Source organism: Rousettus aegyptiacus, unplaced genomic scaffold (assembly GCF_014176215.1).
Source record: "Rousettus aegyptiacus isolate mRouAeg1 unplaced genomic scaffold, mRouAeg1.p scaffold_m13_p_2, whole genome shotgun sequence".
Lineage (NCBI taxonomy): Eukaryota > Metazoa > Chordata > Mammalia > Chiroptera > Pteropodidae > Rousettus > Rousettus aegyptiacus.
In genome coordinates this window covers 168,978,093-169,000,951 of record NW_023416295.1, presented here as the reverse complement: position 1 = coordinate 169,000,951, position 22,859 = coordinate 168,978,093, and the positions used below count along the sequence as shown (strand labels likewise).

General features: G+C 50.2%; 1 protein-coding gene and 1 long non-coding RNA gene across 2 annotated transcripts in view; one reads left to right on the top strand and one right to left on the bottom strand.

Annotated features, from left to right (window-relative positions):
* Positions 1-22,859, bottom strand: part of LOC107519241 — a 145,742-nt gene that overhangs the window by 14,504 nt on the left and 108,379 nt on the right. The window lies entirely within an intron of this gene.
* CACNG2 (calcium voltage-gated channel auxiliary subunit gamma 2) overlaps positions 6,097-22,859 on the top strand; it is a 99,902-nt gene continuing 83,139 nt past the window's right edge. Inside the window, exon 1 of the mRNA XM_016161710.2 lies at positions 6,097-6,999. Within this exon, the coding sequence (XP_016017196.1) occupies positions 6,789-6,999 (211 nt within the window). The 5' untranslated portion in view covers positions 6,097-6,788. The remainder of the gene's footprint in view (positions 7,000-22,859) is intronic.

Below are 22,859 nucleotides of genomic sequence, written 5' to 3'. Positions count from 1 at the left end.
TCGCTCACTCAGACACGCTGCCTTCGTCTCACTTTCTCCATCTGTGGGTTTCCTTCTCCTGCAAAAGCCGCCGGAGATCACCCAGTTCTTTCTGACCTTCTGCCCTTCAAACATGCTGTTTCTTACTCCTCCTCTGCACCTTTGTGTGTCCTCTTTATCTATTTATTTATTTTGCTCTGCAACTTTATTATTCATTTTCTATCATAATTGTTTTGCCATAGCTCAGTTCCTGGTGAGATCCCACACCAACCCGGTGGGGGAGGAGACGGGGAAGCATTTCTAGTGATTCAGAACTCGGCCTGGGGGCGGAAGTCCCAGGTGGGAAAGGACACTTTCAGGGGCACCTTGCCACGTGGATGTTCAGCGTCTGGTTCTCACTGAGATCGGACCTAAGCACACACCCCTTTTAGGATCTGGGCTGGCGCTGCCCCGCTCTCCCAGCCCCTTCTGGCAGTAGGCTTGGGGCTCCCAAAGGCTTCCTCAGCTGCTCGTGGCAAGGAGTAAAACCCACTGTGTCTCCCAGCATTTCCTTCCCTCCCAGCCTCAGGACCTAAAGGACATTCCAGCATGGGGCTGAATAGCCATGCGGGCTCAGAGCTTCTGGTCACTCACGGTGGCCGGGGTGTGGGGTTGAGCGCGCAGAGCAGGCCCGGAAGAAGCCGTGTGGGAAACCAGGCAGATACTGGGGCTGCCTCACCCCCTGCCGGCTGCCAGTCCTCCTGCAACATCTCGAGGCCACCTTCCCCTCCCCCACCCAAACCCTGCACCTGCCGAGCGTCAGGGGCTTCTAGCCACCGGGCTCCTACTATTTTCCAAATGCTCATATCTGGTTCCCCTTGCTTAATCCCCTCAGCCACGACCTTATTCATTCACTCAAAAAACATGCACTGAGCACTTGTAAAATTCCAGGCACTTCCTAGGCTTTGCAGACACGGCCATGTGGGGGGTCTGACATCCTGGGGAGGCCGGTGGGTCGGGAGAGATTTCAGATAATAAACAAGACAGAGTCAAGTTGCAACAAGCACTATGATGAAAACAAAACAATCCAACGTCCTACAAAGTGACATTTTAAATCGTATGACCAGCAACGCCTCGCTGGAGGTGATATTTCGGCTAAGACCTGAATGAGGAGCTAGGGGTCCAACGTTCAGGGGGGAAGGCATTCTAGCAGAAGGAACTGTCAGTGCAAAGGACTTAAGGTAGCGACAAACTAGGCACCTATTATCCCCATTTGCAGATGAGGAAGCTGAGGTTCGGAGGGGGTGAATCACAGTCTGAGGTCATACGGACAGGAAGCAGCAGAGCTGGAGTTCAAACCCAGGCCCACCTGACTCTACAACCTGCTCTTCTCCCACTTCACGGCTTCTGCCTGGGCAAAGGCCACCAGGACAGCGATGCCAATGAATGGCCCATCATCCCGGTCACGGCAGACTCTTTGGATTCAGCCCCAGCCTCCCTGTCTGTCCCCATCAGTCATTCCAATCGCCTTGAGCTCCCTCAAATTGCTTGAGACCTTTTGCATTGGTATGTGCTGTTTCTCTGCTTGCAATGTTCTCCTCTCTTCCTTGACCAATTCTGACCTTTTCTCCTGGCCTTTGAGGCTGAGCTTGTCACCAACACAAAGCCTTCCGAAACACTGCAAGACAGAAATAAACGCTTCCCGCACAGCACGCGTCTTCATTTTATTCGTCCATCTATTCATTCACTCGTCAAATGTGTATTGCGGATATACTACTATGTGCCAGACGTTAAACAGCAATTCCAAAACACAGGAAGACGTGCCGCGTGAAAAGGGGAGCGAGGCTGTGGGAGCACACGGTGGGGAATGCCAGACACCCCAGACCTCCCCGGGCTGGGTCTCGCTACCCTGGACTGGCTGTCTCTTGCTCAGTCTCCCTGATTTGGGTATTTTGATTTTGTCTGCACCCTGAGTACCTCGGCACAGTGCCTGGCATGCGGCAGACATCACTCCCACGGGTGCCCGGTTCCGAACCTTTGCATATGCTATTCCCTCAGCATCCATGCTCTTCCCCGTCTCAGCTCCTCTCCACTCACTCGGCCCATCTTGGCCTCGCTGACTCTCATTCCTGCAGCTCAGTGTAAATGTCCTGTCCTCACCCCTGGGTTTGGGTTTAGTCTCCTTGCTCTGTGGTTCCACAGCATCCCTCACCTAACATTCTCCTCACCTCGCTGGGAAGGGGACTCCTTACTACTCCTGCTGCTCGTCTTCAGGGACCATGTCTGTCCTGCTCAAAATCCCCAGGAATTTGCATCGTACCTGACACATAGTAGGTGCTCAGTCTGTTGAACGAATAAATGAACACATGAATAAACTATGGGACTTGGAGCTCGAAGTAGAACTTGAAGTATTGTATAATATTCAAATTTCTGTCATTCCACTTAACTCAATGTATGACCTCGAGACTTGGTACATGACCTCTCTGAGCCTCTCTGTTTACTCCCCTATAGGATAAGACAGTAATATGCATTTGCAGGGTTCTTGGAAAGGTAAGTGTGAGAATCAGTGTGAAAATGCCTGACACCTAGAAGTCACTCGCTGAATGCTTGCCGAATCTGTGGATGAGACGTAAATAGCCTTGGTGTAGTACCCTTATTCAGAAAGCTCGTGACTGGGGTCAAGGCGCGGTGGTGGTCAGGATGAAGGCTCTTAAGCTGAGCAGCTGGATCAGACTCCCAGCTCTGCCGCTCACTAACTGGGCAACCTTAGGCCAGACACTTCAAAACCATTATGTGACTCAGTTTCTTCATCTGTAAAATGGGAATAATGATGGGATTCAGCTTAGATCAGCAACGACAACATTAGCTGCTGTCACTGCTACTAACATGTAATACTGACAACCACATCGTAAGGCTCCTACCTGTGGTCCTCCTTGGTAGATGAAGAGAGACCTCCAGAGGAGTTCAAGGTCAAACAATGAGGAAATGTCAGCTCTGTGCTTCGAGGCCAGGTTTGCTGCTCCCAAATCCCATGTTATTTCCACTGCCTCAAAGAAAGGAGCTCAAAATAGGCCTGTGGCATTTTAGCTAATTTCCTCTAAGCCCTTACCAAGTAACCAACCGCGGGCACACAATGCTGCTCCCCTAACAGCATCCATTCAGCAGCTGCTAAGTATGTGTGCCTGGTGGATCCAGACCATCCGATGGGGCTTGCAGCAAGCCGGCTCTTCCCAGGTGGCCCTGCTTGGTCTGCAGAAGAAACCTAAGGAGCAGAGCTGGGTTGGGAAGGGGGAAGGGGAGTGGTACTTGAGTTAGATGGAAGAAGTTGGAGACCAATCTGGACATAAATGTGGGGAGGAGAAGTAAGAGGAAACCCATATTTATTGAGTGCCTACTGTGTGCCAGGCACTTCACCTGCTTTATACCATTTAATCTTTGCTATAATCACTCAGTCATTTTTTATCAAGCACCTACTATGTATCAAGCCCTGCAGTAAGTCCCAATGATATAATTGTGAATAAGACACAGCTATTGACTTCAAAGGGCTCAAAAGTCAGTGAGGGAGATGACCCATACACACTCGAGTGCTAGAAATGGGATGGCAGGAGCTGAGCAGGGTGGCAGCGGTAAAAAGCAAGGAGTGGTTGGGAATAACTTCAGAAGAAAAAGAGGCAGGTGCTAATGTGCCCATTATACACATTGTGAAACTGAGGCTGTAGGGGATGAATTTGTGTGTAGTCACACAGTTACTAAGAGCCAAGCTGTGCCCTCAGGAGCGCTCTGCCTCCAGAAGTCTCTTCCTCTCCATATTGGCAGCCTGGAAGCTTTTACCTACCTCTCCAACTTCCTTTCCTTTTCTCAATGGTTATACGGCCAGAAGATGAATGAAATGCTGCTAAAGCTGCGGCCACTGCTAGTGGCTAAGACGTTAGCGGCTTCTGTAGATGAACAGAAGCTTCTGAGCCTCTGTTGCTGCTTTTGTTTGGGCAAAAGATTCAGGGGTTGGTATGAAAGGGGTGAGGAGAGGATAAGAGGCCTCGATCTCCAGTCTTAAGGCACTTCTAGGATAGGCCAAAGGCAACCAAGGGGACAAGGGTGGGGCGAGGGCAAGCTCCTCAGGGCCAGCTAAAGGCCTGGCCCATCTAAGAGGGCTTCCTGCCTGCCCCTCGCTTTTTTCCTCAAGGACAGGAGCCCAGAAAACCACCCACCTGAACCACTAGCCGAACTTGCTAGGTTCTCTGATAAGTAGGATCCACAGGTCTGTCCCTCCCTCATCCCCATTTCCATTCCCATCCTTACAGGACAAGAATCCAACCTGGAGAATCTCTCAGTCTGCATATTATAGCTCCTCCTATACCCTAAAGGTACCTTACCAGAGGATGCCGAAATCTTTTTTTTCTGCTCCGCAGACACCTGGACCCTCTCCAGGTGCCAGGAGCACTGTACTCAGCCCATATAGGAGTTTCTTCCTTCTGAGAAGGGAACAGAGTGAGAGAAGGAAGTTTTACAAAGGGCAGAGAAACAGGTAGTTTTTCTACACTAAAAAGAATGCACTGGGCATGCCCACAGACTGACTCTGAGCTAAGAGAAAGAAGTCAGGCAAAACCAAACAAAGTCTCATTTTAATTCAGTCATTGAATACTCTTTGAAAATCGCCAGATCACCGAGAAATTCTTCAGTAAACCATCTTAAGACAAAAATAGAGGCAGAGAGAAGAAAGCACGGAATGACTGAGTTCTGACACTGCAACATCTCTAACCCCCAGCTGACCCATCGGACTCGCAGCTCTCTTCAGGCTCCTCCCCTCAAAATTAGAAACGGTACACCCCCCCCCCATCATGCTTCATGTGCTCTCGCTCACTTAACTACGAAGCCGATCGGAGAAAAACATAGCCAGTCGCAGGAGAAATTTAATGTGCTTCTTTTGACAGGGTTCACGTTAAGAAAAAGTCATACGCATAGAAACAAGAGGTGACGCTGTAATTACCCCCGGATAACGATTCTGCTGTGGAAGAGACGTGTGTTATGATGTGGCTCGGTGTTCACAGCAGGGAGATTTTTATCTCTTCCAATCCAGTTTATGAATGACAGAGGAAACTTAAGAAGGATTCACATTTCACCCGCTCTCCCCGCAAACATATGTATCCTTGAGATGAAAAATCGCTGTTGAAGCCCCAGTCACCCTCCGCACCTTTTCCATGAATAATTTTTCCAAAATGTCTGCTTGTAGGACCAAGATTCGGAATTTCAGGGTAAACTACAGAGAGACACACACGGAGTGCACAGCACACCCCCTATTACCCAGAGAGAGACAAAGAGATGAGAAAGGAACAGCCAAAAGGAGACGCAGCTAGCCTGCCGATGAAATAAAACAAATCCCCCAACAGCAAAGTGAAAGCGATGATTTAAAAAACACGGAGAGACCGTGTTTGTAATTACCCATCCAGGCTTCCACCGCTTCCAGGCAGAGAAACGGCTGAAGTTTTTGTGCCCCTCTGATTGTGATGGGAGGGTTGTGTTTGAAGCTCTGGGCACGTAGAGATGGAATGAGAAGGAGGCTGAGCTGGAAGAAACACCCAGGGGGGAGGGAAGGGGGGAGAGGTTGAGAGAGAGAGAGAGAGAGAGAGAGCGCTATCGCAAGCTACGCCTTCCTCTAAGCTCCGGGAGCCCAGGAGAGCGCTCATTTTAGGATTGGGGAGAGGGGTAAAAGAGGAAAGCATCCCCCGCTCTGCCCTGGCCTCGCTGCCCGGAGGGGAGGAAGGACTCTGGCGGGCCGCCCTGCGAGCCCCGGCGCGCGCGGAGCGGGCGGCGCAGGGAGCTGTCCAGTTCAGCACCACCCGGTAATGCAGTAGGTGGGAGCGCCTCCGCCGGGGGCCGGGCCGGCAGGGAGGAGGGGGGCAGGCGGGCGGCCCATCCTGCAGCAAGACGCCGGCTCCCTTGTTTCCAGGAGCTTTGCAGATAGGGGGAGGGAAACCCGCCTCGATTCTCCGGGAGAAACCCCTTCCCTCCCCCACTTCGCCAACACTACCCCCGCCACCAACGACAATAACCGCCGCGGCTGCTCGTCCTGCCGCCGCCGCTGCGCCTGCCCGCCCTGCTGCTGCTGCCGCCGCCGCCGCCGCCGCCGCCGCCGCTGGGGCAGAACCATGGAAAGCGAGACCCCCGCACCTGTTCAGCTGAGAGCGAGGGCTTACAGAATACTGGGAAGTCTGGTCTGAAACGAAAGCGCTCGACACCCCCCAAGCAAGAGAACTGGCGAAGCAAAGGATTTTCATGGCGCAGGCCGCAGAGCCGAGAACGAAGACGGAAGGTTGCATCTCGGCTTTTACAATCTCTAACTGTCTAGGTCCCGACCATGAGAGACTGTGCTGAGAATGCGGCTATTCCCTGGTTCACTGTGGAAGCCATCTCCAAATTAGCTATCACATATGGAAACTGGAGACCAGAATTTTAGGAAAAGAGATTAAGGCATCTCACTTGGGGGGAGGGTGGGGGGTGTCTTTAATTTATTTTTTCTTTCTTTGTTTTTCTTTTTCTTTTTTTTTTCCTTTTTTACGAAAAAAAAAAAAAACACTGCAACTGGAACAGTTTCTGATCTCAAAAGGCAAGCCTCTCTTCCCGTGTGGTCTTTATAATTTACACTTTTTTTGTGAGCTTCCCGACCTCCCTTTTTTTATACCTCTCCACACTCTCTATTCACACATATATCCATTATATTAGTAGTGGAATTATTTTTATTATTATTGCTATTTTTTGCTTTAGTACTTGCACCCTCACACACACTCTCCCGAGAACCAGAAGTCGGTTGGGTGTTTATATAATGAAGAATTATGGGGCTGTTTGACCGAGGTGTTCAAATGCTTTTAACCACCGTTGGTGCTTTCGCTGCCTTCAGTCTGATGACCATAGCTGTGGGAACCGACTATTGGCTCTACTCCAGAGGGGTTTGCAAGACCAAAAGTGTCAGTGAGAATGAAACCAGCAAAAAGAACGAGGAAGTTATGACCCATTCTGGATTATGGAGAACCTGCTGCCTAGAAGGTATTTGATTTCCCATCTCCTCCCCCTCTTCACCCCACCCCTCCCCTTCTCACTCCCCCTCCCCACCCTCCTCCAGATAAGTCCCCTTTACATTCCACCATTTTCTTACTTCACTCTTCCACCACAGATCAAGGTTGCTTGGGTTAGTTTCGGAGGAAAAGAAATCAATAAGCAAAAACCATACTCAACTCTCAAACCTCCATCACCTCCCTTCCCCTAAACCTCTTCCCTGGAATAATCTGTGATATGATGAAAACAAGAGACCGTCTTTAAAAGTCAAGTGTGCTCTGCCGGCTTCGGAATCATTAGGATTTGCCATTTGATGTAGACTGGTCATCTATGGGGGTGGGGGGGGGTTGTCTCTCTCAACACTGTTTCTCTTTTTAAACGAAGATTTCAAAAATGCTCTTCCTTTCCCCTCTCCTCTCCTTACTCCCCAAAAGTCCCAGACACATCATCATCTGCAAATCTCCTTTATTTAAAAAAAAAAAAATTCTGTTGTTTCTAAGAATCCTTATTTGGTAAATCCTAATTATTCCAAGATTTCGAGCTGAGTTCAAAAGCATTTCGTAATGTCTATGAGCCTCGCGTATCGTTGGAGGCGACTGACTGTGTGTGTTTGAGTGTGTGTTAACGTTTACAAAGTCTAAAAATACATACGTCTCTCACAGGAAACAAGCCCAAGTTCTAATAAACAGCAATTCACTTGCGGGTTAGGCTGAGAACCAGTTTGCTTTCACGCAGAGTGACATGTCTGTTATCCAGAAGCGAGTAGAGTCAGCATTGCAGCCAGCTCGAGAATCAGACATTGTGCTGGGAGGCTGGGAGGGAGGTGAGGGCATGGGGAGGTTGGGGGGGTGGGGACGTCAGCTGTTTGCCTGGATCTTGCAGGGTCATTGGGACATGCGTGCCGGTGCATGTGCTGTGGGCAAAGGGTGAAGGCTGGGAGATCAGGATTTGGATGAAGGCATGTGCTTCTGAGACACACTAATAAACACTGAAAAAAAAAAAAAACTCCTGCAGGTCATACAACCTGCATTTAGCAATAGATTTTAATAGGAGAGACTGTATTTGAATGGCTACATGTGTCTGTGTGTACAGGCTACGGCCACCCATAGAAAGATGTGCACAGAGAGATATACGTGTTTCCATGTGGAGAGAAGGCTTATGTGCTTTGCTTGTGATATGAACTAATACCGGAGGCCTTTGGAGGCAGCATCAGAAAGCAGGGACTGCAGGATTGTTTGTTAAGCTCAACATGGGATGGTGATGCAGGGAGTTGAAGCCAGGAGATGTGAGAGAAAAGAGGGAAACAGACAGGAAAGGGAGAAACTGAGGTGGCCCCAGGGTCTAACCCAAACTGAGTAAAAGCCACTCTTTGAGAAGTGTTTGTGTCTGGGAAAGGATGCCCATTCCATGCCCACCTCCCAACATTCTTGGTGCAAATGGTTGAGTGATGGCTGAACATGTTTTGAATAGCTAAGTGACTTCATTGAGCAATGGTCTATTTGACGCATACTGCATTTGGTGCCCTTTCTCAATCCAAGCCGCTGCCTTGAACACAGTCTGCAGAGCGGCTCTATGCTGAATACTATATGCTCTTCTCCAGCCAGAGAATCAATATCCTGAAATTAATAGGGACTGTTTTAAACACACCCCTCCTTTTAAAAAAATAAAAAATGAAGAGCCTTTCATGTAGCTAGTCATTAACAACGAAAAGACTTCCATTTAATTAAACATTTATGGCAGACTTTTATTCCAAAAGAGAAAAAAGGCAAAGTGAATGAGAGCTGCTTTAGGAAAATGATTACAGTAGCAATTTGCTTTCTTTAGATTTTAGTTAGATGGATGGAGATACGTGGCCAAGAGAGCAAAGACAGGACATTCTTTTAGGAGAAATATACCCCAAAACTGGTGACTTGGTATACATATACTTTTTTATGAGAGTTATATTAGCAAATTCTTACTAGTATGATCTTTTAAACATTTAATAATTTCCAGAAGGCAGGAGGACTAGAGGGAGCTTTGGATCCCTTGTGCATTAAAAGTCTTCAGTATTTTCACTGAAAGTCCATCTGATCAGGGTCCACATCTCCAAAAGTGCTGCTCATCCTCTCTAACTTTCTCTCCAAGCCGCACGCCCTCTCTCTCCCTGAATCATCTCTAAAAGGGTTAGAATTGCAACAGTTCCTTAGGGTTGTGTGATACGCACAGGAGCTGTGGGTTGGGTCCCTCTCCCCAGGCCTGGGGCCTCCGTGCAGTAAGGGGAGAGCTGGGCCAGCCTCCTTTCAGAACCGGTATTCTGTATTCACTTGTAGCCAAGGCCCAGGCAGGAAGGGTGGGTGTTCAGGGCCCCCGGTCAACCTGGCCTTTAATTTCCAAAGCCTAGTTCCACGTGGGGCTTCGCAGGCCCAGGACCCCCTTAGGAAGTTGGGCCTTGGCCACCTGAGAAACAGTTGGAAGATTTCGAGCTGTTTATTTTCAAAGACTGCACTGATTTGCAAAGATTATCAGTCCACTCGTTTCTGAAGGTTGGCATAGACGGTTGTCATGGGGCATTCGCATGCTTGCTCTGCTGAGCATTTAAAACAGGCGTCGTTCTTTATGGAAATAAAGTTATGAGCGTTTCGGTTCCCCCAACCTATGTTTTTTATGTGAGAAATTGGACTTTCAAAAAAGATCCCCATCACCTCCTTATGGTGCCCGTACCTGAGAAGTTGCAAACGAGTCTTCTCCCTAAGAGGCTGCTAATGACTTCAGAGGGAACACAACAACCCTGTCTCCTGATCTCTTCTGCTGTCTGGCTTTCGCTGGGGCTCCTTGTCTCCTGAGATGATTTTTGTTGTCGTTGTTCACTTCTTGATGAAAATAAGAACCACAAAATATTTCCTTGCGCCTCTTGCTGTTTTCGAAATGAATCAGTCTGCTGAGGAATGAGGAGGGACGGGCCCACCTGTTAGGAGTAGACACAGCGGGAGGGGGAGGGACTCAAGGAAAAACTACAACCTTTTTTTATTTTTCCTTCCGCGGAGTTAATAACAGCAGTGTCTCTGTGCGTGAACTTGAAACCCCTGAGCAGGCCGGTGTCCTTAGTGGGATTGAGGGGGTGGGTGACAGTGTGCATATGGATACAGGTAGGTGAACAGTGAGAGGAGTTTTTAAACTTTTCACGAAGGCTGCATTAAGAGCATCTGAATGGAGAGGGGAATTGGCCCATTCAGGAAAGAGTTCGATAAACCTACGACAGGACAGGACACGGAAACGGCTTGTTCCAAGGCAGGCGCCTGCAGGCCGTGCAGGAGCTCGCGGCTCAGGATATTAACCTCTGCTGTCGCAGAAGGAATCACGGTCTCCAGGGGCAGCACGAAATTCACTCTTCGCGTTGATTCTCTCCTGCGCCTTTCTGCCCTCCACCTGGCTCCACGTCTCTCCCCCAGGGGGTTTCCCGCCCTGCCGAGGCTGAGGAGAAGGCAGGTGGGGCTGCGTGGTCTGTGGCAGAAACGCACCCTCCTTTCCCTCTTCCTTTCTTGCCCCTTTCTTCGCCATGAGGCAGAGCAGAAATCTTTCTCTCTATTCCGACTGTTAAATCTCCTCTGCGGAATTTCTGAACTCCTCTTCCATCCATGGCTGCTCCCGTCATCCCCTCCACATGCTGCTTGCTCACGGCAGCTCTGCCGTCCATTCTGCATCCCCGATCCCTTTGAACAAGAAGTGTCTCGATTTTCCGGAACTGTCTTTTCCAAGTTCGTAATTGCATAGCCCTTGCTAGGCCTGCAAGGTAGTGAGTGCTCCATGCTAGATTCAGCCATGGCTGTCTTGTTCTGCAGAAGGAAGGGATATGTCTCGTGTTTCAGGAAAGCCAACCAACCTGCCTTTGCTGGACACCCTGGCCTTTCAGGGTGGGTAAGCTGAGTATGGAAGTGACAAATGGGCCTTTGCACCGTGCCATTCCCCAGATAATCTGACTCTCTTTAGGTACTTTGCACACAGGACGTCCATAAAAGTATTCATCAATGGACTGACTCTGAAGTTCTTAAAATTACTGATATTAATTCAAACACAAGGACATGTGACTGTGACAATCAGGTGAGAGAGGGAGACAGGGGTGAGGAAATCAGGCTGATTTGTTTGTTCTTCCTGGAACTCCTTTTTTTTTTTTTTTTTTTTAAGAATAATAATGAGTCATGAATTCATTATTACAAAATAAGAGAATTCAAAAAGAGTCAGTCATTTGGGTTGCACGGCTCCTAATTGGCTAAAGAAAAATTATCAATACATAGAGCCTCTGCAGGGAAGGAAAAAGGAACCAATTGATTTTCTTCCCTTTTCTGCTTTTCAAGTTTATTAAAAGCCAATTTGATCTTAATACTCACCAGAATAGACACTTTGGGCAGAGAGCAGGCATTCTGGACCATCCCTAGCTAGCCTCCCCAGAATCTTCTATGCTTTACCAAACTTCCCCACCAATTCCTAGGACCCCGGAAACACACCCCAAGGTCTTGGGTTCCGCTCAGCAGTTTTTCATAGCGCAAGGTCTGGCATCCCCAGCCGTTCTTACCCTGGAATGAGGAGCAAGCTCTACAAAGTCCCGGCCTGTTCACACCGCCTTCCCTGCCCCTGCCTCCCTTTCCAGGTGATCAAATGAGTCACACTGTGTGACAGCACACACCACAGCCCGTGGGCAGAGTGGCAGAACCAGAACTTGAATCCAGGCCCCTCGTTTCCACCCTGCAAGCCTCCAGCGAGCTCTGTGCACAGCCCCTGGCCTGCTGTGGCCTTGAACTTATACCCACAGCTAGCACTGGGCTCTATCCTGTCTGCTTCCCACTGAGCATCCTCCACTGCGTGCCAGCCTGAGCATGTCAAGAAACCTGAGTTCTAACCAATCTGACTCCCAGATGTCCAGCTGCCCTGCGCCGTGCAGGGCGACAGCTCTGTGCCCAGTCCCCTCACTCCCACGAGGCTGAGGAAATGCAGCACTAAGCCCCAGGCCGGACCCACGGTGTGCCTCTCTGGTTTTGCCCTTTCATCTCGGAAGCGCCCTCAATGTAAACTATCCGTGGTTCTATGTTTGCGAGCATTTTTCAGGAATGGCAAATTTCTGTTCCCTGGAACTCGTGGAAGTTTTCAGATGAAGCTTTGTGATGTGTGGTGCAGCTGAAAGGATTCTGCAGCCACGCAGGCCTGTGTCGAATTCAAACCTTGCAGTCTTATGAGCTGTGATTAGGGGCAGATCATTTAACCTCCCCAAGTCTCGGTTTCCCTTTCTGTAAAAATGGAGTGTAATAGGCTTCTCACAGGGTGGCTGGTGGTTTAGGAACCCAAGGAATGGATGTCTGTCACCCCCGTTCCCCTGAGCCCCTTGTTGGAAATTGCAGTCAACAACCCCCACCCCTGTTCCCTCATACATCCTCCTCCTCTGTTTTGTTTTTTTTTTACAGAGTACTTATCACCTTCTGGCACACTACGTAATTTACTCATGATATTTGTTGTCTGTCTCCACCACTAGACTGTCAGCTCCACAAAGGCAGGGATTTTTGTCTGTTCTGTTCATTGCTGTAGCCACAGCAACTATGACAGTGCAAGACATCAACCCACCTTCGCCAGTGAATGCACAAACAACCACGGCCTGCTACGGGATGGGCATTCAGAAACGGTGGTCCCTTCCTGTTGTCAAAGCATCGCTCTTTAAATGATATACAGTCAGCGGTGGTGGCAAAGGCATCATTCTTTTGACATTCCGGAAAATAATGAACTCAGCACAGAGGAAGGAGAGAGAGAGAGACAAGGAGGAGGGGGAGGGGGGCTCAACACACAAGGGATAATAAAAAAAAAGTGTTCGGAGAGAAAATAAATGCCTGAGAAGGAAGTGCTGGGGACGGGGGGGTGCACATCCTCTAAATAGATTCCGGCCATGTTTTTCTGCCTCCACATCATCCAGAGCGTCTGTCACAGAACTCCTCAGGGAGAGATTCCCACGAGTGTTCGCTTTCAGGTCAGTGGGGGAGGAGGAGATATACATCCAGACTGACAATGCAAGAGGTTTTCAAATGTTTTCAAAATTCAATAGCTCCTTTCAGCCTTGACTAAGTATTCTGGCCCAAAACCCATAATGTTCAAATGAAAGAAGCACTTTAAGTTTCCAGGTTAGTTCGCGGCCACAGATCAAGCTATTTCTTCACTCACTCATTTCAGTTGCTACATCTTTGATGAGCCCCTGCCAAGTGCCAGGGTCTGGGTCAGAGCTTGGGGTCATAATGGGAAGTAGCACCCTTCAGGGTCACTGCCCGCAGAGACTGTACTTCAAGAAAATTCCCCCGTGTCCACATAAATTGCTACCATGATAAGTGCTCTCAAGAGGAGTCACATGGGACTGTGAGTTTATAATATTAAAATCGTACCTATTCAAAGAAGCCGTCCTTGGATATCTGAATGTGAATGGATGTCTGAAGGATAAGTAGGAGTTAACTAGGTGAAGAGAGTATGAAAGAACATTCCAGGTTGAAGGGCAGCCAGTGCAGAGATCATGAGGAAAGGAAGGAGACAAGTACCGGGAGGCCAGAGGTGGAGAGCAGAGCTGGAGGGCGGAGGGGGGATGTAGTGAGGGCACGATGTGGGGTGGGGTGGGAACGGGGGGGGGGGGGGGCAGAAGCGGTTAAGACCCAAAGGTAGAACCTTGTTAGTCCGGTTAAAAAGCTTTGACCTTTGACTTCTGGCTTCTTGCTTATCAGCTGTGTGACCTTGAGCTAGTTGACTGTATCTCTGCACCTCATTTGCACCATCTACTTACGGAGATAATGACACCTGCCCCCCCCCCTCGGGTTGTTGAGAGGCTTAGAGGACAGCTACCTTCCCTTCTTCATCATGCTCCTCCCATGTCCACTGCAGCCTAATGACAGTGGTCTTCTTCGCCACTAAACTTCCCAGAAGGGAACAGAGAAGGGAGGAAATAGATTGATTCAAGCCCAATCCACGACATTCAAAATACACTCAGTGGAGGTACTGACGGTGGGCGCCGGCCCCGAGCTAAACACAGGGAGGTGGTGGTGAGCAAGGAGCCTCCAGGTGAGTCCCAGCGGGGCCCCTGAGGAACAGGCATCTCGCGAAACAGCTCCCCTTCGTACCCCGCGTACCCCGCGTTTGACGCAGCCTGTTGCCACCTCTCCTTCTCACCCTCCCACAAAGTCGGAGAGATTGGCATCTTTTCCATTCAGTTAGGATCACTGAGGATTCCAGCCGGAATTTGAAAGGAGGCTCAGTTATATCACCAGGCTTTCTGAAAATAAGAATGAGAGTCAAGAGATTTTCAGTGTGTTCCCCAATGCCCAGAAATGCCTATCAACCATCGTAGGATTGTGGGTGAGCTACTGTGTCCTAGCCAGCATCCTGATCCTTTCTCCCGGCTATATAAAGGACTCGATTCTTCCGGTTCCCTCTTCCCTCAGTTCTCAGACACCATCAGTTATAAAACAAACTATCTACTGAAACAGCTTTCGTGGGAAGGGAAAACAAATTTAATTTACACATCAATTGTAAAACACACTCTAATTTCAGAAACACTGAAACTTAAGCTTTGTGCCTTAGAAGTAAAGGAAGATGGTAAGTTCTCTTGTTGGCAGAGAGAGATGCAGGCAGGGTGTTGCGAGAGCCCAGAGGATTTCTTTAACCAGCAGCTGGTACCTGTCCTGTGACTCAGGAAGCCGCAGAGGACAGAAGAATGTAGTCTTACCAGCGCCTTTCTTGACAAGAAAAAGGGCAATAGTTGATTTTTGTTCAACAGTGGTCCTCTGAGGACTTGCCAGGTACTGTGTGAGAGTCCAGGACAGTGTCAAAGGCTCAGTCCCTGTCCTCGAGGAATACTTAGCCTCATAGAGAAGACACACCAAGACACACCAGTGAACAGACAATGCCAACAGCACGGAGCCTGGGCGGGGAGCGGATGTCAGGGGTGGGGGGGAGACTGGGTTCTGCAGGATGCTCAGGGCTGAGCGCGCTACGGAGCGGAAGAGCGCGGCAGACGGAAGGGGCGGCACGTGCGGAAAGAGACGCTCACGCAGTCCAGTGCAGAAGGTAGAAGCAGGGAGCGGTGAGGCCGGCAGGCGGCCGAGACAGGACCGCCAAGGGGCAGAAATGGCCCACGGAGCAGCGCGTTTCCGCGTGGAAGGAAAGGGAGGCCCAGAAAGGTGCCGAGCAAGAGAGGGTGGCGACTGGCTTTGCCCGTCAGCGAGATCACTGATTTGAGGCCCTAATTGGAGGGGATCCGGGGTCTGGCAGAGCCGGCGAGATTCGCCAGGAAGGGGCAAAGTACGGCGAGGAGGTTGCTGCAATAACCAGGTGACCTGCCCCAAATTAGCCGTAGACAGTGGAGAGTGAAGGGGAGGAGGGAGAAGCTTATTAGCCACGTACAAGAGATGAGTGAAGATGCTCCCTTCTCTTCTCACCTCCCAGCGTAACGAGCCTCACTGAACAGGCACTATGCGCTAGGCCCTGGGGTCACGGAGGTGCGGAGAGTCCCTGTTCAAATGCCGCCTTCTCCAAGAGCCCTCCTGACCACTCTCTCTGAAGCAGCCCAGCCCTGTCACCCTGTTTCAGTTCCTTCTGTGACATTTTAACATTGACTACCATTAACGTTTTACCATTTTCTTTTTTCAGCATTTACTCAGGATCTTTGTCCCCCCATCAGACTGTTAGCTCCCGGAGGGTGGGGGCCGTGTCTGCCTTGGCACAGAGGGCGAGCCCAGGAGCTATGTGTTGAATGAATAACTAAAAAAAAAAGAAAGAAAGAAAGAAAAAGAAAAACCAGTACCTGCCCTCAAGGAGCTCCCACCTAGGGTGGAAGGTGGGCTTTTAAACGAAAACGCCAAGCATCTCTTGGCCAGTCTCCCTCCCAGGCTTGGCTGGGGCCACATTCTGAAAGACGCTTGAGAGCAGGCAGGGGTTTTCCTTGCACCACAACCTGGGAGGCTCTCCGGGGCGTCTCCTGGACCACAGCCTTGCCGGAAAGCTTTAGGAAGCCGATACGCGGCTGCAAGCCTGCTCCCCCTTGGGCAGCAGTCACCTTTCCCCTCGATATAAATCCTCGTTAGTTATCACCTGGCCCAGAGGTACTGACTTAGCGGCCCTGGGTCTGCCTCTGAGGAGACGCCACACCTTTTCCTATTGACATTATATTTATTCACTCTTCCCTGAACTTCCCTGACCTTGGGTAGTCTTCCAGCTGCTAAAGAGAATGTCAAGGATTAGGTACAGGATCCCAGGAGCACTGTTGCTGTGGCCTCATTGTACAGGAAATCAGCACCATGCAATTTAAACCTCTCTCTCTCTCTCCCCTCCTCTCCCTCTCTCTCTCTCTCAGAACTCACTGGTGGATGGTTGTTGCAGACCCCAGGACCTCTATACCCATTTAACCCCATTGTGCTCTTCCCTCACGTTCTCTGCATAAATGGTCATTGTTCTCTGTCACATTTCCCCCACCTGGATCTCTGTCTGAGCACAGCTTTCATCCTTCTTGAATTTTCCCTAAGGTTGAGAACTCTCCTCTCCAATTTTCCTCCCACATATTTTGCAAAGAAGGCAACCCTGAGAAAGCACTATTCATACATCACTTTGATACTAATAATAACTATAGGGATAGTAGTGACGATACTAATAAATAATAACAACAATAACTAATCATTCGTTGAGTGCTTCCTTTGTGCTAAGCATGTTCTAGATGCTTTCCAGATGTTAGCTCTCATTCAATCTTCACAATGCTGGAGGTATGTGCCACGATACCCATTACCTCCTTCTTAAGAGGCTCAGAGAAGTCACTCACCCAAGGCCACACAGCAAGTGGCAGAGCTGGGATTCCAACCCAAGTCTGTCCAACCCCAAAACCTGTACACAGCCTTCTATTACACTAATTATGTTTACAATTTTCCCCTACCCTCCACCCCCGAATTTACAAATAAATTTCTTAGAGAAGTCGAAGGCAAGGCTGAGCAGAAATTGCTGTTGGTACTCCATGCATGACGAAGTCTTCAAAAGTATGAAGCTTAAATTAGGATAAGCTCCTTACCCAGGGCAGAGTGAGGGAACGTAGAGGGGTTGACAGTTTTTCTCATTGCTTTGAAAACAGAAGGATGCCTGCAATTCACGGACATCCCTCTCCTTGCAGGTCGTGGAGAGGGAGGGCTGCGTATGTATTTTCCCTGCCTCCTGCCCTCTGCCTGGACCACATTCTACTTGTCTTCGGACTCGGCTGTCATTTCCCGCCTCCGCCGCTGCCCACCCCGTCCCCCCCTGGGTTGCGTTCCCTCCCTCTTCCCTTCCACAGCGTCCGCAGGCGCCTCCAACAGCATCTTCCGTCTTCTCTGTTGCTCGTTTCCATCTCTGTCTCCACCTCTAGACCACGAGTTCCCTTGTCAGCTACTGCTCTGCGCCAGTTTCCATGCTAGGCTCCAGGTTTACCAAAGTGACAAGACATGGTCCCTGCCCTCAAGGAGCTTCTGCTCTAGTGGGGGAAGTGGGGACAGAGGGCGGAGAGATTGCTCCAGGAAGAGGGGTGAGAGAGCGTGGGGAGGATGGAGGACCACACGAGGTGTCTAGTATTGCTGGAGGAGCAGGTGTGGGAGAGGGGAGGTTGGGGAAGTTATAAGCACTGAAGGATGAAATTGGACAGAGACCACGTCATGAAGGGACAGTTATACTGTGTACACAGGCCAGAGAAAAGAATGCTGAGAAAGAAATGAGAGGATCGGATGTGCATTTTGGGAAGATGGCTCAGGAAGCCATGTGCAGTGGCGATGGGAGGAAGAAGAGGACGGAGCAGGGAGTCCAGCGAGGGATCGGGCAGCTGGTCCAGGGGAGGGGACTGACACCAGAGGACCCACAGGACCAGGGAGCTGGTACCCGTGTTGAGTAAGGTGTGACCGTGACTGACCTTCACTGAGACAGGGCAAACAGGAGAAATTCGCAGGGAGAAGATGGTACCTTTAACCTTGGATGGAACAATTCCACACCCATGTTTCGGGGGCCTAGCCCAGTGCTTGGTATGCAGTAGGTGCTCAGTGTTTGTTGAATGGATGAACGGAAATAGAAAAAAGCTTTGCATGTGAGCTTATGATGCACCTCTAATCTCAGATTTTTCCCAGCAGCATCGTAATAAAAGCACGCACCACGCTGGGCCTGGCGTTTGTGTCTGCTTTAGCATCCCACAGCCCGGGGTCCAAATCCACCCTATGTGACCTTGGACAAGGAATTTCCCCTAAGTCGATCTTCTCATATGAAATTGTATCTCACTCATGAGCTGGCTATAAAGTTGCAGTAAGATGCTCCATGCACAGTGCTTAGCCAGGTGCCAGTACAGAGTAAGGACTTGATAAGTGCCAAGTGCCATTATGAGCGGTAGTGTGTCTGTTATTGATTATACTGCCAGGTGCAAGCAGTGACCTGCAAGCTGAGTTGTGTTTGGCTCTCAGATGTTCTAAAAATTGAGACTTTTCCTATAATAATCCCTATTCTGGCCTTTCCTTGAAAAAAAAAAAATCAGATTTTTGTCACCCAGGGCCCCATTCCTGCTTGGTGACAATCAGCAGGGGCTGGGCAGCAGGTGTCCCTTCAGGTGTGGCAGGTGCTCAGCAATTCCCCGAAGTCCCCACCATCCCGAGTGTGTTATGTGGCTGCTTCACCCCGTGGCCTTTCTCTGGACTCTGTAGGTAGGCATCCGAGTTTGCAAATGCTCCTCTCTGACAATGGCCAATGACAGACACAGTCTCTGTCTTCCGAGGGCTGAAAACATAAGCGAAACAACACCAGCCCAGGCAGGGTGCAGCAGCTAAGAGTGAATAAAGCCATGCATCGGTAAATAAATGCACAAATATCCCACACTGGAGAGCGGTGCTTGCCGACGAGGTTCGGGTGGAAGGCTGGCTGCATCCGCTTCCTTTTCCTGAGCGTCTCTGGGAGAAGTTGTTGTTTTTCAGGAGAGAGCCTCTCTCCCATTTGATGCCACCCTCACAGCTTCACTTGCAGAGATTGACATTTTCTGACCTTGACCCTCGTTCAGAGAGTGCACGCTATCGTGCAGACCACATGGTGCGCTTTATTCAATAACTAAATGGCAGGCGGGGAAGGCCGTCCGCGGTGGCAGCTCCGGCTGGAGAGAGGGACGGGGGTATTGCTGGAAAATGGGGGATTCTCTCCTTTGAATTCTCACCTCGGAAGACTTCATAGAGAAGAAGGAAATTTCCGAAGTTTTCTTGGTGGGAAGAAATTGCCCTGCGATCACTCAGAAAAGATACGAACTGATAGACTTGCAGTTTGATCAGGGAGGATGGTTGGCTCCGATCCAGTCTGACAGTTTTCGAATGTTTGAGATGTTGGGTTCCATGCTCATTTGTGGGGCGCGGAAACAAGTGGGGTCCTGAGGACTGGTCTGCCCTGACCCCCCCAGGGGACATCACACATCCAGTCTCCCTCGTCTGGTTTACTTTCTTTACCAAACTGCATACTCTGAATTTGTCTACAGTATATCATTTCTCTTTCAACCAGAATATAAGCACTATGAGACCACAGTCCTTCCCTGTCCTATTTACTGCCATCGCTCCAGGACCGAGATCAGCACCCAGCCCACGGTGGGTGCTTAGCAAATGTTCGTTGGATGACGGAAGACTCGCTCCTGCTCTGAAGGAGATCAAGGCCTAGACGGAGAGACCGACGTCTCCTCAGACCACTGCCCGTGAGCTCTGGCACTGGCGAGAAAACAACTCTATTTGGGAAGGTCAGGAACAGGGAGGGTGAACCAGAGTTTGCCAAGTAAAACAGAGGAGAAAGGCCCAAAGCAGACAAAGGAAACCAAATCACCTGAGGCTGTCCCCAAGTGTGAGGTGGAGGAGAGAGCAAGCACTTCCCAAACTTTAATGGATACACTAATCACCCGGGGATCTCGTTGAGCTGCAGATGCTGATGGTGTGGCCCAGGTAGGGACTGCAACTGCATTTCCAGCTCCCAGGTGAGGCCAATGCCACAGGTCTGTGGGCCACACTGAGAAGCGTGGCTTTGAAGCATAGCCAGTGGGCTCTGACAGACGTGGACCTAAATCCTGCCTCTGCCACCAGTCAACTAGGCCTACTTCTTCACCTCTAAGATGAGGATGACGACCTTTCTCCCAGGCACTGAATGACTTCAGAGCGCATGCATTTGGTAAAGCCATTAGTTCAGTCCTGAGCACTTCGTATCAGTATGTTTCGGCTGATGTTGCTATTTATGGCTAAAGGTGGCGACTGGAGGTATGAGAGGAAGGGACGCTCTTCCCCGAGAGCTAATGTTGTTTGAGGGTCTTCTGTGCATTGGGCCCTGTCCTGACCACCACACTATATATGCCACCTTCCTTAAGCCTCTATAATGTGGCTGTTATCATGTTTCTCATCTTACCAGTAGTAAACAGAGGGAGTGTATATGTTTCCTATAGCTGCTGTAACAAATCGCCACAAATTTAATGGCTTGAAACAACACAAACTTATTGTCTTACCGTCCTGTAGGTCAGAAGTCTGAAATGGGTCTCACTGGGCTAAAATCGAGGCGTTGGCAGGGCTGAGTTCCTTCCGGAGGCTCTAGGGGAGGATGTCTCCTCGCTTTTCCCAGCTTCTAGAGCCTGCCCGCATTCTTTGGCCAATGGCCCCTTCCTCCGTCCTCCAGCAGCAGCGGACAGTCCCTCTCAGCCTGCAACCACGTGACGCTGACTCTTCTGTCTCCCTCCTCCATGTTTAAGGACGCTTGTGATTACATTGGGCCCACCTGGATAATCCAGACCAATCTCCCATCTCAAGGTCAGCTGATCAGCAACCTTAATTGTCCTTTGCCACACAACGAAACATATTCACAGGTTACAGGATTGGGATGTGGTCATCTTTGGCAGGCATTACTCTGCCTAGCACAGAAAGTGAGTACTTAAAGAATTCCCCTAAAGTCACAACCACACGGTGGTTCACCTGGAAAGGATTCTAGAGCTTGTATCAGGAAGGTCTGACTACAAGAAATAGAAAAAGACTATTAAAAGTGGCTTAAATAAGACAAAAAGGTTATTCTCTTTCAAGTTACCCAATCTGAAGACATGAAGTCTAAGTCTGGTCTAGAGGCTCTACTAACCAGTTACTAGTATAGGCTCCTACGAGCTCCCTGCTCCACCGTCCCTGACCTCACAGTCCAGTATGGCTGCCAGAGCTCCAGCCACTGCCTGCACATTCCAGACATCAAGGTGGGGATGGCACAAAGAGACAAAGGCAAAGGGCACCTGTCACCTGGCCCTTAAGGACGTTTTCTGAAAGATATCACACATTTTTGCTTTGGCTGGAAGTTTGTCACACGAGCACGCATTAATTATAAGGAAATCTAAAAAGTATAATCTTCATTCCAGCTGGCCACATGCCCGTCGAAAAATTAGGAGCTCTGGTGCTCTAGGAAAAGGAAAGAGGGAACGCAGCTAGCGTGTACGGCAGGGTCCTCAGATGACATCGTGTCACTGTCATGTCGATGAGAAAAACAAACTGATTCTCAGCAGGGGCCACTGTGTGTGGGGAGAACTCACCGAGACCCACGAGTTAGCACGTCCTCCCCTTGTCTGCGTGGCGGGGTTTTCTCCGGGGACTCTGGTTTCCTCCCACACCCAAAGATGCGCACGTGAAGTGACTGGAGCGTCCACATTGTCCCCATCTGCGTGAGTGTGGGTGCGCGTGGCCTTGCGAGGGAAGGGTGTCCCGTTCGGGGCGGGTCCCCCCCTGCACCCTGAGCTACTGGGAGGGGCTCCCGCCACCCATGACCCTGACCTGGGATAAGCAGTTTCGGAAAATAATTCTCTTCCTTGCTGTGATCAATCTTTCTTAAACGGATGTATGGCTCACATTTATTTCAACGTTTACTGTTAGAAGTGTTTTGGGTCTTTATTTAGAAGTTTGGTGATGTTTTTATTACCGGAAATATATCATGGGAACATAACTCTTGTTTCCAACAATTAGCCTGTGGTAAAACTGGTGACATTCGATGTCGCCGTTCCACTTAAAGCTGCAGTTTCCGGGACCCTGTGGACAACGTGAAGTGAGGACTCGCTGTATCAGGAGGCTCAGCTGCAGGCCTCACCTTATGACTGTGGAGCATGAGGCCCAGAAAGGGGACTCACGTCCCAGTCCGGGCCCTGGCACGGTGCCTGGCACACAGTAGGACCTCGGTAACGGTTGTTGGGCTGAGGGGGCTTTGCTGCCCCACCACACCAGACATCTCCCTCTGGACCACACACGGTGCCGCCGCCTCTATAGGGCGAGTGAAATCCCACCTGCGCGCAGGGCCCACTGTTCCCCTGGGCCCCTCTGCCCTCCTTCCTCCCAGCTCCCATCTCCACTGAAGCCCCGGGTGAGCTCCACGCTTCTCCATCTGTCCCACAAAGTCGCACGAAAGGGCGGTAGGACTTGGCAAAAGGGAGCCCTCAAGTAGCGCTGAGAAATGGAGGTTTTTTTCCCCCCTCTTCAGATTTGCTCTATGACAGGGGTACATCCGCTTAGAGAGGGGGCTCCATACCTGGGGTGGCTGTGGCCGGAAATGGCGTCTATTATTTTAGGATTCGCAGTGCTCGTTTTGACACAGTGGAGGGAAGGTCGGGGGCTGACTGAAGCCGGAAGCCATGTGGCAACTCTCGCCCTTTGCCCGGGACCACAAGAGCCAGAGTCCCACCCTCGGGCGCCCCTGCCGGTTCAGACACGCGCCAAGATCTGTGCACTTCTTGTACTTCTCGGTTTTCAAGCCTTTGTCTCCTCAACCAGACAGCAAGGCCCTTGGGACAGGACAGTGTTAGATTTGCCTCTCTGCCCCGTCACCTGGCACAGGGCCTG